Source organism: Phoca vitulina, unplaced genomic scaffold (assembly GCF_004348235.1).
Source record: "Phoca vitulina isolate PV1807 unplaced genomic scaffold, GSC_HSeal_1.0 scaffold4, whole genome shotgun sequence".
In the NCBI taxonomy this organism is placed as follows: Eukaryota; Metazoa; Chordata; class Mammalia; order Carnivora; family Phocidae; genus Phoca; species Phoca vitulina.
In genome coordinates, this window is record NW_022589707.1 from 78,663,175 (window position 1) to 78,675,997 (window position 12,823).

At 41.3% G+C, this 12,823-nt stretch overlaps 1 protein-coding gene across 2 annotated transcripts in view; it reads right to left on the reverse strand.

The window, feature by feature from the left end:
- Nucleotides 1–12,562, reverse strand: part of RELN (reelin) — a 496,941-nt gene extending 484,379 nt beyond the window's left edge. For both annotated transcript variants that reach the window (XM_032402324.1, XM_032402325.1), the window contains exon 1: nucleotides 12,053–12,562. In XM_032402324.1, the coding sequence (XP_032258215.1) occupies nucleotides 12,053–12,278 (226 nt within the window). In that variant the 5' untranslated portion in view covers nucleotides 12,279–12,562. The remainder of the gene's footprint in view (nucleotides 1–12,052) is intronic.
- Nucleotides 12,563–12,823: the final 261 nt, after the last annotated feature.

Below are 12,823 nucleotides of genomic sequence, written 5' to 3' on the forward strand. Positions count from 1 at the left end.
TTCAAATGAGCTCAACAGAAAGTGGTTTTTCAAGATCAGATCCATGTATGAAAAAGAACCCTACAAAGCCAAGTGCAAAACAAACATTATGTCATTGGCGTCAGTAACCCCGTGGGAGCAGACCTGCGGCTAGTGAGCAGGTTAGACGCTGCAGAGAGCTCTGCGATGTCATCAGGACTCAACAGTGTGCCACATCCCTCAATTTCACAGGCTGTACTTGCCAACTGAGAACACATAAAGGAATTTCCTGAAGGAAGAAATATATTACAAATACATGAACTTCAGTGAAAATCTTCTGAAATGCCTCAGTTTAAAATTCTCCCCTTGTGTTCCTCTTCTATTCTGGTTCTACTTAAATTCTATTAGTGAACAAACTTCTATTAGAGAACAAACTTGCTGTTTACTTAAAAATCTTAATAGAAATTATTCATCAAAAGCTTAAAAATGTGAACAAAATCTGCAAATCACTTTTTTATATTTTTATCTGTTGTCACACTTTGAAGACATATTAACTCTTTCAGGTCAACAGTATACTAAATGGTTATCTTTGCTTTCTGCTTTATCTGGAAGATAATGTCTTAGACAATGAATATTTAGGACTGAAATTCTGACTTTGTTTGGCATGGATATCACCTTTCTGGTTTAAGTTTGCAATCTTTATTTTAAGTAACAAAATTGGCTTTTACTGTTCTTTGTTTTCTCTTTCTTAATATGTCTTTTATTATTTCTTCTTCTTATCCCTATCCTGAAAGAAGTGTCATTTCTACAGATAAATGCATACCAGCTAGAAGCATGGATTTCAAAGCAAGACAGACTGAGAACTCCTGCCTTGGGCAAAAGACTTAACATCTCTGGGACTCAGTTTCTATATCCATAAAAGGAGGATAATAGTACCTACCTCACAAAGTTGACGTGAAAATTACATGATTAATATATGTAAATTTTAGATCAGTGCCTAGCACACACTAAATTCTACTTTAGAGTTTGTTATTAATATTGCTATTAATTTATTTCTAAGCCCTTGAGTTGCCTTTTTTATTTTTTGATAGTATCAGTACTTGCAATGGGAATGTGAACCCACTTTTTCTAAGAGACTAAAGCCCACTAATTTCTGTATATTCCTCCATCACAAACACTAGACATACAACTTTTTTTTTTTTTTTTTTTTTTTTTTCAGTATGAGAATGCAGGAAGTGTTTATGTGAGAAAAGGAAGTAAGAAAAGAACTGGAACTATGATCATAGGATATTTCAACATTCATAACAAAGGTGGCCTACATGAAAAGATGACATGTTCCTAAAGGTAAGACTGGAATGCCTGTTTCCTCTGTCAATATGCAGCAAGCAAGAGAAATGACAATGTTGGATTTGGTCCTAGAGGCTGAGCCAGACATAACAAGCGAGGTTAAGGTTGGGGCAGAGCTCACATTCACAACCATGTCACACATCTAGGTATTTTAAATGTCAACAGGATTTATATATGGTGATGCTGCATTTTGGAGAGCAAGGACTGTCAGGAAACAGTTTGGTGAAGGAAACTAGCATAAATTGTCAGTTATAAGAAACTTCAGAAACTGAAGGTCAGGGACAGGTTACTTTCTCAAAGCATTACTAAAAAGTTAATATAAAATGCACTATTTTTGCTACCTGTGGAAGTAGCACACCTTGAGGGATATTTTTAAAATGCATTATCAAGGACGCCTGGGTGGCTCAGTCGGTTAAGCGTCTGCCTTCAGCTCAGGTCATGATCCCAGGGTCCTAGGATCGAGTCCTACCTCGGGCTCCTTGCTCAGCAGGGAGCCTGCTTCTCCCTCTGCCTGCCGTTCCCCCTGCTTGTGCTCTCTCTCTCTCTCTCTCTGACAAATAAATATATAAAATCTTAAAAATTAAAAAAACTAAAATATCAAACTGTCTTAGGAAACATCCTAGTTCCATCAAAGTGGCCAAAAGCAATTCTGTGGGAGGACCAGAACAATTCAGAACTTGATACAAGAATTGTGACAGACCTAAAAGAGAATGTAAACTGGGTCATCTGGGCATTTAGAATAATTAGGACTATATTCACCTGCACATAATAGGAACCTGACTAATTTTTCTTAAGATACAAGAAATGCAGAATAGGCATTCCAGGGCTGGTACAGCTAGTCAAAGGTACAAATAAAGACAAAGGCCCCTTCTTGGGGTGCCTGGGTGGCTCAGTCGGTTAAGCATCCGATTCTTGACTTTGGCTCAGGTCATGATCTCAGGGTTGTGAGATCGAGCCCCATCTTGGGCTCCACACTGGGTGCTGGTGTGGAGCTTCTTAAGATTCTCTCTCCCTCTTCCTCCACCTCTCCCGGCTACGGCATGTGTGCACGCACTCTCTCTCTAAAAATAAAAAGTAAAAAATAAAAAATAAAGATCAAGTCTCAGGGCACCTGGGTGGCTCAGTTGGTTAAGCGACTGCCTTCGGCTCAGGCATGGTCCCAGGGTCCTGGGATCGAGCCCCGTATCGGGCTCCCTGCTCCGCGGGAAGCCTGCTTCTCCCTCTCACACTCCCCCGTTTGTGTTCCCTCTCACACTGTGTCTCTCTCTGTCAATTAAATAAATAAATAAAATCTTTAAAAAAAAAATAAAGATCAAGTCTCCTCCTAAATTCCGGGTCCACTTTTAGCATGTGACCATCATCCTCAAGGTCACAAGATGGTTGTACCACACCGTGGCTAGAAGAAATGGGTAAGAGTAGGGCAAAACCCAAGTATCTCTGGGGTCTCTCTAAAAATCATCCTTACCAATTTTGTCAATAACCTTTCTAAAGATCCCACTCAGTAGACTTCCTAATTCATCTTATTAAATTATATTGCAAGGGAGCCTTGGAGTTGAGTATTTTTAACTGGACACATAGCTATTCTCAACAAAATCAGTAAGAAAGGGAGTTTCAGTAATGACTAGGTAGACAACAAGCAATATGTGTGACATAATGAGGCATTCTGGAGTCTAGGAACAGGACAATCTTCCTCCACTACTGTCTAGGGAAGAAGAGGTCAACCAGCCCGCCTGACCTGAGTTGGCTACAGAAGCTTTCCTAGATGCGGGAATCTGCCATTGTGATCATAACTCCATGCTTCCAAACCACCTGCTAATAGTCACTTGCCTACCCATAAAATCTTTGCTCCAGTGGACAGAATGCAGTGGACAGCTGAGGCCTTTATCCTGACAAGTACATTTTTTTATTGTAAATGAACCGACCTTCCACTTCACCACCAAACCACTTGTGGATCTAAGTTTCCTCAATTAGTCCCTGAGGACCTGGTGAACTCTGGGTTCATTATCAAAATCAATCACTCTCAGTTCTGGTTTGGCTGAAATCGTTTTGTATTTTAAAATTATTTCACATGGGTTGTAGACATATATATATTATAGGATTTGACAAACTATATTAAACTGATGTCAATATTTACTTATCTTGGCATCTTTCCCAGACTACACTTAAATACACAACATTTGGTGGTTATTATGACCATCAAATAAAGAAAAATACTCAATTTAGGAATAGGAAGGCTTGAGTTAGGAATGGGCTAAGTTAATAAAAGTTTTGGTTGGACTAGAACCATACTAAAACTCTTAATTCTAGGCAAGTCATATACGTATTTCGGCTGGGCAGCACTTTCTGATCATACATATTGGATGAGGAGTTGATTTTTTAAAATTTTTATGACTCTGCTCAATAACTAAATTCGAAATTTCTCTGGAAATATGCCACATATTGACAAGGCACAAAATGGGCATGCATGGGTAAATGGCTCCTAGCTATATATACAGCGCTTCAAATATCCTTATCTAATGTTGGGTCCTAATGTTGGATCCTACCAGATGATAATAGCTACTATCTAAAAAGCACCTATTGTGTGTGAGGTGCTTTACAAGCATGGCCTCATTTGATGATTGCAACCCTGAAATATGAATATTATTATTTCTACGTTAGAATCAGAAAACTGAGACTTACAGAGGAGATGTAACTTGCTGAAGGCACACAACTAATAAGTGGCAGAGAAAGGATATATACACGGTCTCTCTGCTGCCAAAGGTTGAACTCTTGCCACTCATACATGCCTCTGCCTCCCAGGACTGCCCTTTTTAGTGAAATAACTCTCAACTCTCAGCCAAGGCATCTTTGAAGTTCTGAGCTGGAATAGACAATGGCACAAAACGATAAAACAGATCTCGCTCAAGAAAGACTACAGTACTCACCCCAGAGCAACACATCTCCAATCTAGTGTTTGCTTTATACCAAGGCCCCCACCCCCCTTTTGACCTGTTAAGTGCCAGCAACCAGAAAAGTTGGCATCACTATTTCAAAACTGGGCAACTGCAGTTATGAGCCTTGGTACAGACCACCAAGTGAAGACGACGACTTGAGGTGACAGAGGGGTTGAGAGAGAAAGTCCTTCATCAGTTTACTAGAGGAGATTCTTTGCACTCAAGCATTCAGACGTCTCCAGGTTGAGCTGTCTTTCAGATTCAAGCTAATTTAGTACACAGTTTTCCAATTTCTGTAACTCCCGCCAATGTGTACATCTATGCTTCTATGTACAAACTTCAGAATCTGTAGTTTGACCAAATTAAGTGACAATGGGGAAAGTGGCCGACTCAGAATTAAACACCTACAGGCTTGCAAGTTCTTCTGAGAGATTTTACAGTGTAGGAAGAAGGGCCCGATTTTGAGGAATAATGAACCCATAATTTTTTAAAGATTTTTTTTATTTATTTATTTGACAGAGAGAGACACAGCGAGAGAGGGAACACAAGCAGGGGGAGTGGGAGAGGGAGAAGCAGGCCTCCTGCTGAGCAAGGAGCCCGATGCGGGGCTCGATCCCAGGACCCCGAGATCATGACCCGAGCCGAAGGCAGACGCTTAACGACTGAGCCACCCAGGTGCCCCAGAACCCATAATTTTTTAAAAGGGCAAGTGCATGTCACAGAAACATAACACTAAGTTTTTAAGAGAATAATACAAAAGCCTACTCATCTACTTCTTTGATTGCAAATATCCAATGAGTACAATAATTGTTATAAATCTACTGATATTTTTCATGTTACAGTCAAGGGAGAGAAAAATAGAGATGGTGACAGAAAATCTGAAGGGAAGAAGGAAAAAGAGAAAGAACAGAAAGAACAAGAGAAGCGAGCTGTAAAGCAGGAAAAGGGAAGGAAGAGGAGAGGGAGAGCAAGGACCTGTGACACAGTGGAAGGGAGAAGAGGAGGAAAGACAATGAGAAAATTTAGGAGGAGGAAGAAAGGGACCAAGGGTGACAGCACGTGAGAGACAGATGGAAGAAGAGCAGGCTGAGCAGGAAAGGCAGAGAAAGTCGATTCTGCGGCGAGTGTGGCGCGGGCTGGTCAACCATGGTCATGCGTCCATGTGTCACTCGGTATGTGAGCACCCGCATACATCAATGGCAATCACTCATGAGTTCTTCACTAGTTGCAAAGACTCCTTGAATCAATAAAATTTAATTTATTCTGGTTTCCAAATAAAGTTTTATTTCTCTAGGGAAAGATGATTTAGTATCAAAAGATAAGCTGGGTTTCAGCTTTTACTTTGGAACATCAGAGTTCCTATGACTACTTCTTTGTGGCATCCAAAAGCTACCTAATTACCTTCACTTTGTTTTTTGAGTGAACACATCGACATCTGTACATTTGTACTGATCCTTCCGCACATCCCTACATCTGTTGCTATATTGGTTCCTACATGGGATTGAATAAAGAAGGAAAAAATAGGTATAGTTTTAGCAAAGCACATCTTAGAAATAATTGGTTAACCCATAGGCACGGCATTCAATCCTTTAGAGGCTCTCTTGCCTTCGATGAGATGGGCATGGCAGATATCCCGGGGAAAATTACTCTCTGAGCTATACAACCGAAACCAAAGTAAGCTCACCTCATGGGGAATTACCTGACAGCCAAGAATCTTTTTTTTTTTTAAATACACCATTCCTGTGTCTGGACAGTCATTATGAAATCTTCATATTTGGAAAACTCAATTCCAATTTCTGAAAATGTGTTTTTAATACTGTTTTGCTTAAGCACGGTAAGAATGAAATTATACAGTTTGGTTATTTAATAGATGATCTAAAATCGGTGGGGTGGATTAATCATCCAAATGTTTCTTGAAACCAAAATATTTACATAAATGAATTTCTCTTTTTATCTGTGTTATGTCATTACTCAGACAAAGCCTAAATCATTTCTTTTGTTCATAGTGAACCAGCTATTCTAACAGAATGCATTCCACCTTCCTTCTCTTCCTGACAGAGTGTAGGGCCATCTATTTTTGCTATTTCTATATTACATTAAGAACTTAAAAAAATCTTAAGAACTTTATATCTTACGTGAGAATATATACAATTTTTTAAATGCCAATGTTCAAAAAGTGCTGGTTACTCTTTTTATGCTTTTCAGATGTAAAGGCTATTTGAAATACTAAGGGTTCAATGCATCAGCAACCATCTGTTAACATTAAAGACATAGTAAGTGCCATTTGAAATAATCAAAAGAACAATTATGGCTTAATATGCAACACATTCTAAATAATTGATAATGTAGGGTTCCCAGGTCATTCTATAAAGTTGATCAATTCCAGAGAGAGACAGAAAATAAATCAAAGACGGCTTTCAGATCTATTCCTTTGAATGAACTAATTTATGAAGAAATTTCTTTTTTTTTTTAAGACCTGAGATCATGAATCAGGCGCTCTACTGACTGAGCCACCAAGGCACCCCTAATTTATGAAAAAATTTCAAAGTCAATAGTGTGGACTTTAAAATCTTGTTACAATGCCTACTTTTTAAAGGTGAAAAGAAAAACAATATGGGAATAAGGTAGTTCTGTCAAAAATACATGGTTACAATATGCAACTTTATTTTATTATTTAGCATTTTTAACGAAAATAATAGTTTAAAATATTCATAAAAACTGGAGGGAAATACTCTAATCAAATAATTTCTAGTAATGTAGTATAGTGAATGAAGTAAGAATATCTGCCTAAATGAGATGTTTTCAATTATGAGCCTGAGACCTGATTTTTTTAAATTTATGGTTGGAATTGAACCTCACATGGGGAATATATATTAAAGCAAGATTTATATGATTTAAGAACCAATCTGAACCACATCAGTAAAACATATTTGAAATAAATTGTAGAGAATGAGATGAAATATATAACTGTTAGAGCAAAATGCTTTAAAATGGTCAATTTTCACAGTCACATACGAGTAGGACACCACTGCAGTTCACTTATAAATTGCATTTGACAAATGATCCTAAGAGTTTAAATGTGCTGATTCTGGAATCCGAGACAGGTAAAGGACAAATAACCACACACCTGATCAAACAATAGTTACCTTAGCAACATGAGATTACTTTAATTCAAATGATAATATCACTCCTTTGAAAGGAATTTTATTTGGAGTATATTACCAAAAATTACGTCTGACATATATCATTCCTATATTTGAAAAGTCATTACATCGCACCGCCTTTGAACAGTGATTTTTAAATAGCAACATGTTGATTCCAGAACACACGTATTTATAATAGTAATATTGGCAACTGTTACAACAAAATGCTCTTTTTCCAATTATATCTTTTTTTAGGTAAATGCTCAGTTTTAGCAGCGGGAATTTATTTCCCCAATCACCCCATAACATTTTATGTGGTTAAATAAATAAATCCCCATTTAAATAAATAAAGGGATGGAAACATAGCATGCAAGAACCACCAACAGTGCTACTGCATTTACAAAATACAATACAATCCCCCTTTTAAAGTATTATACCATATCACTAATTCAGTTCTGCTTAAGACAGAATTTTTTCCCCTCAATCAAATATTCTGGAACATTTTTTCACTACAAGGGACTACTTCCCGCACCTTACGCCCCCTTAATAATAGGGAGTCTAGTCTATTTCTGGATTCAGATAAATTGTCTTATCCAAGCTCAGGCACTTTCCACAGACTCATTTACCTATGCTTGGCTCTCACGGATGCTTTTTCTAATGTCTGACCTCTCCTCTCTGATGGTGACTGAGTAAAGCCAATCTTGTGAGTAGGCAGGTTCTTATTCCATGATTTCAAGGTTTCTAAAAAGTCTTTCTACCTCAAAATGTATTGTCTGCCTGCTCGGTGATGCTTAAAATTCTTCTAAACAAAAAAAGGAAAAACATCTTTCTACCATTATAATTAAGACTGTGGGAGAATTTAATATTGATGAGTCACACTCTACAAATCAGTTGGGGGGAGGAGGCTGTAAACAAAAAAGGATAGGTAGTACCTGAGGGTAAAGGGGAGAAACAGGGATTATCTTGGGAAGGGAAAGGTGCAGACATCAACTCGACCTTTGCATGTTTCACAATACTGCCCTGGTCCCTAGGAGAAGGAGCAGTGAATCGCCAGGTGTAGCTGGGAAAGAGAAATGGCCACCTGGCTAGATCAGCTAGGTTTCCGTTTCCTATCTTCCCATTATTTGCAAACTTCTACAAAAAAATTCAGGGTTGGTCCTGGAAATCATGTTGTGGAAATTGACCATATTTTGGGACTCATGCAAAAACAGTAAATCCTAAAAAAAAAAAAAAAAAAAAAGGTTCTGATCCTGAGACCTTTCTATTCAACACAATGTATGTAAGACCTCTTTTTGCTGAGTTTCTGCAATGTGGTATACTCATGCAAGGACACCATAGTTCACTGTGACTAATGGTGCCATCTCAAGAAAGTCACAGACAACAAAATTTAAAAGATGTAAGAAGATGGAGCACTCAGTCAGCTAAGCATCCAACTCTTGATTTTGGCTCAAGTCATGATCTCAGGGTTTTGAGATAGAGCCCTGCGTCGGGCTCCGTCCTGGGCATGGAGCCTGCTTAAGGTTCTCTCTCTCCCTCCCCCCAACTCTCTCCCTCACTAATAAATGAATGAATGAATGAGTGAATGAATGATATAAGAAGATGAAAACAGAGGTACCGAGTGACACCCTTTAATTAAGAGATGAAAACTAGTAGAAGTAACCATGTACTGTTTATGGAGTTGCCAAAACTGCAAATACATAGATAGTATTATATATGTATATTATATATGACAACTCTGTTAGACATGCAAGCTTCAAATTCTGTAGTATTATATTTTTGTTTTTGAAAAGATTTTCTTTTTAAGATTTTATTTACTTATTTGAGAGAAGAGAGACAGTGCTTGAGCGTGGGCGGGGGGTGAGGGGTGGGAGGTGGAGAGGGAGAGGGAGAAGCAGACTCCCCACTGAGCAGGGACCCTGACTCCGGGGCTCCATCCTAGGACTCCAGGATCATAACCTGAGCCGAAGGCAGATGCTTAACCAACTGAGTCACCCAGGTGCCCCCAAAAGATTTTCAATAAAATCTTTAAATAAAGGTGACACATACAGAGACCCGTAATTTTGAACCACTTTTATACTAGACTGACATTTGCCTCTCCATTTCACATTCTGAGCTCTGTCACACAGCACAAGTCCCAGGGGGCAGCTGACATAGTCTGATCTTCAGTAATGTTCTGTGTTAGGGGCCCTTATACATACCACTTCTATCTCAATGCATTCTCTTAGGTAAGAAAGTGACAACCATCAGCTGTACCCAAACATCATTCCTCTAAACGATGAGTTTAATGTAAATCACAGATAAGACTGATTTGTCCTGACATAATTGCTACCTTTAAAGATTGAGAAGGTTAAAAATAAAATCTCAAGTTAATATTTTACAGATTTCTGAGCTTTAAAAAATTTTGGCTGAATGACCTTCTATTTTGGTCTCATATAAAATGAGCCGACCAGAAATGTATATTAGATTAAGTTTTTCTATTATCAGTTCAATTCCTAAAGATGCTATATAATTAATTTTAACATTAATTTCTAAAAGTTTAAAAGAAAAAGAGACACACACAAGCATCATTTCATTTTCAAACAATTCTTCAACCTGTAGAACATTTTACAGGGAAAAACTCTTACTGAAGGCCTGTTTCAAGCAGGCAGTTTCAAAATCTAAATATTTGATAAAACAGGTAACGGGAATTTAAAATATGACATGAACAGTTCTCAAAGTTTGTAATAATTTGACCTTCTTGAAGTTACATAATAAAATTTCTCTACCTTTTCTGATGGCAGAAAAGAGATAGAAATTGAGGCTTCCCCCACAATGTCCAACTTGAAGTATTACACTTTTTTCTTATTCCATATCATTCATTCTTTTTCAGACTCAGGTACGTGATTATGGTCAGTCTTTGGCTGACTTATATTTGCTAGCTTTATAGCAAAAGCAAAGGCCATGTCATATTTTAGTATTTTTAAGTTTTCTATGCTAGCACCTTACAAAGGATGTGGAAAACGGAAGGAAAAAAAAAACCCAATAACAAGGCTTTGTATTATCACATGGTCTTCCATCACAACCTGACAATCACACCTTTTAGCCCAGCTTTGGTTCACTTACCGACCACTCTCACTTAGAACTAATGACAGGCAAGCACCCTTGCTAAGGGTCATACCAAGTGACAGGCTCAATCAATCAGTCTTTGGGTTAGGTCTTGGTTGCCATCAAACTGGCTGGTCTTTTGACTTAAGGATTCTCGGGACCTCAGAAAAAACACCAGAACGTTCTTGGGAAGGGAGTGACAGAAACACTTTACTAAAGAATGGACTAGTTACTGACAATTAATTTTTCAAAGTCTAAAATTCCACCGAATTAGACTCCTGCTTTACAGACAAGGCTGCCACCATGCCATAAGAAAGTTGTAAAAGCACTCTTCTAAACCTCGGGAAAGGATTTATTTACGTAAAACATTTTAGAGCAGACATGAAGATGTTTTTCAAAAAATAGAAAACTTAAGGACTCTGATCATTTTTACACGCATGTTATCTGAAAAGCCATCTGCTGGGTGGATTATCTCCTGCTATGTCAATAATTGTTAGCCCACAAGACATGGAAACTATAATAGATGACTAGGCAATAGTTTCTATTTGGTTGGGTATAAGTATTTTTGCCTTGAAATTCTAATCAAATAGTGCCTGTCACACCTTAGAAGCACCATGGCAGTGAAATATTCAGAAGTGCCAGAGGAAATAACAGAAAATAGGTAATACCTTATTTCCCCCACATACTCGATTTACTAGCTTGAAACAGTCAAAATACATGCACCATATAAAATTCTATTTCTCGGAGCTATATTTTACTTCCTTAGCAACGTTTAATTTTGATGAAGGACTCCATAATGATCCTTTTTAAAGAAAAGATACCTTTAAATTATAAGGGGCTTCAAGCCCTTACCTGGATATTAAAGCTGTGCAGATAAAAGACAAAGTCATCAATAAACAACACAGAGATCACTTTAAAAACAAGCAGCACGTTAAGTAAGAGGAATTTTTTAAAAACCCATCTATTACGGACATTTTAAGGGACACTTTATAAAGCACAGAGAGAGCTGGAAGCAACCGCTCCATTTCAGGAGGGCCGTTTGACACTGGATGAAATGGGGGACCCCTGGCTGGCGAGCAGCGGGAACTTTGCAGCGGGCAGGCGACGGCGCGGGGCGGCCGGGGACCGGGGCGCGTCAATCTGTCACCAGCCCGTCCGCAGAGCCCGGCGCCAGCCCCAACGCCACCCGGCTACCCTTCAGGGGGGAACCGGGAGCAGGACAAAGGTCTGGAATCCGAGCACAGGGTTAGGGAAACAAGACGCGCGGATCCACTAAACGTGTCAGCGGCAAGGACGAGGAGTGAGCGGGGAAAGACGCCAACCCCCAATTCTCAGGCGTTTCCCACAAGAACCGGCTCATTACCAGGAGATGAGTGAGGGGGGTGTGTGCTGTGTGGCGAATAAATCCCAACTCGCGACTCGATCCTCACTAACTTTGTTCTCTGTCCCTCCACAGAGCGCAATGTTGAGGGAAGGGCTCTCTTGGCTCTCGTTTAAATGGCCCCTTGGAAGAAGGAAAGGGATAAAAAGCTGCGCTCGCGGGCGCACCGGGCCGGGCGGCGAGCGCAGAGCTGCTGTGGTACCTACCATGGTATTCTTGTCCCGGTACGTAGTAGGTGGGGTTGCCTGCAATGTGCAGGGAAATGAGCACCTCGCCCTGCTCCCCATCCCCTTCCAGCTCCCCGTGGTGGGTGCACAGGAAAAAGAAGGGCGAGAAGCGGGGGTAATAGCCCACCGCCGCGCGCGCCCTCAGCGTCGCCCCCAGCAACAGCGCCAGGAGGAAAGTCCGCGGGGCCCAGCAACTGCGCTCCATGCCGCCGCCGCCGCCGCCGCGCGCCCCGAGCGCCGCTCGCTCATTCAGTTTGGGAGGCTTTGGGAGGCGCCGGGACGGAGGAGCCACGCGGAGGGAAGGCGAGAAGGCGGCGGACGGGAGCAGAGCGGGCTCCGGAGCGGAGCCCCTCCGGCAAGTTCCGGGGGAGACCGCGGCTCGCAAAGTTTCTTTGGGCCGCGGGAGAGCGGGACCTGGACTGCGGGCGCCGAGAGCGCGTCGTCCGCCGCCTCCGTGCGCCGCCGCCGCCGCCGCCTCTGCGCGACGCCCCTCGGCCAGGCCTGGGAAAGCGCCCGCCCCCCTCCACACCTTCTTAAAGCCCCGGGCGCCGAGTCCCCCCCGCCGCCGCCACACGTGTCCCGGCCGCTCCCCCCGCCCCCGCGCGCCGCCTCGCGCGCGCCCGCCCGGCCCCCGCCCTCTCAGGCTCGCTCGCCCGCACCTCGGGCGGCGCGGGGCGCACGCCTCCCGGGGCCCCGGCCCCGCGGCGCAGTTCCCACCCGGAAGGGCCGCGGAGGGACGCGAGCCGGAGG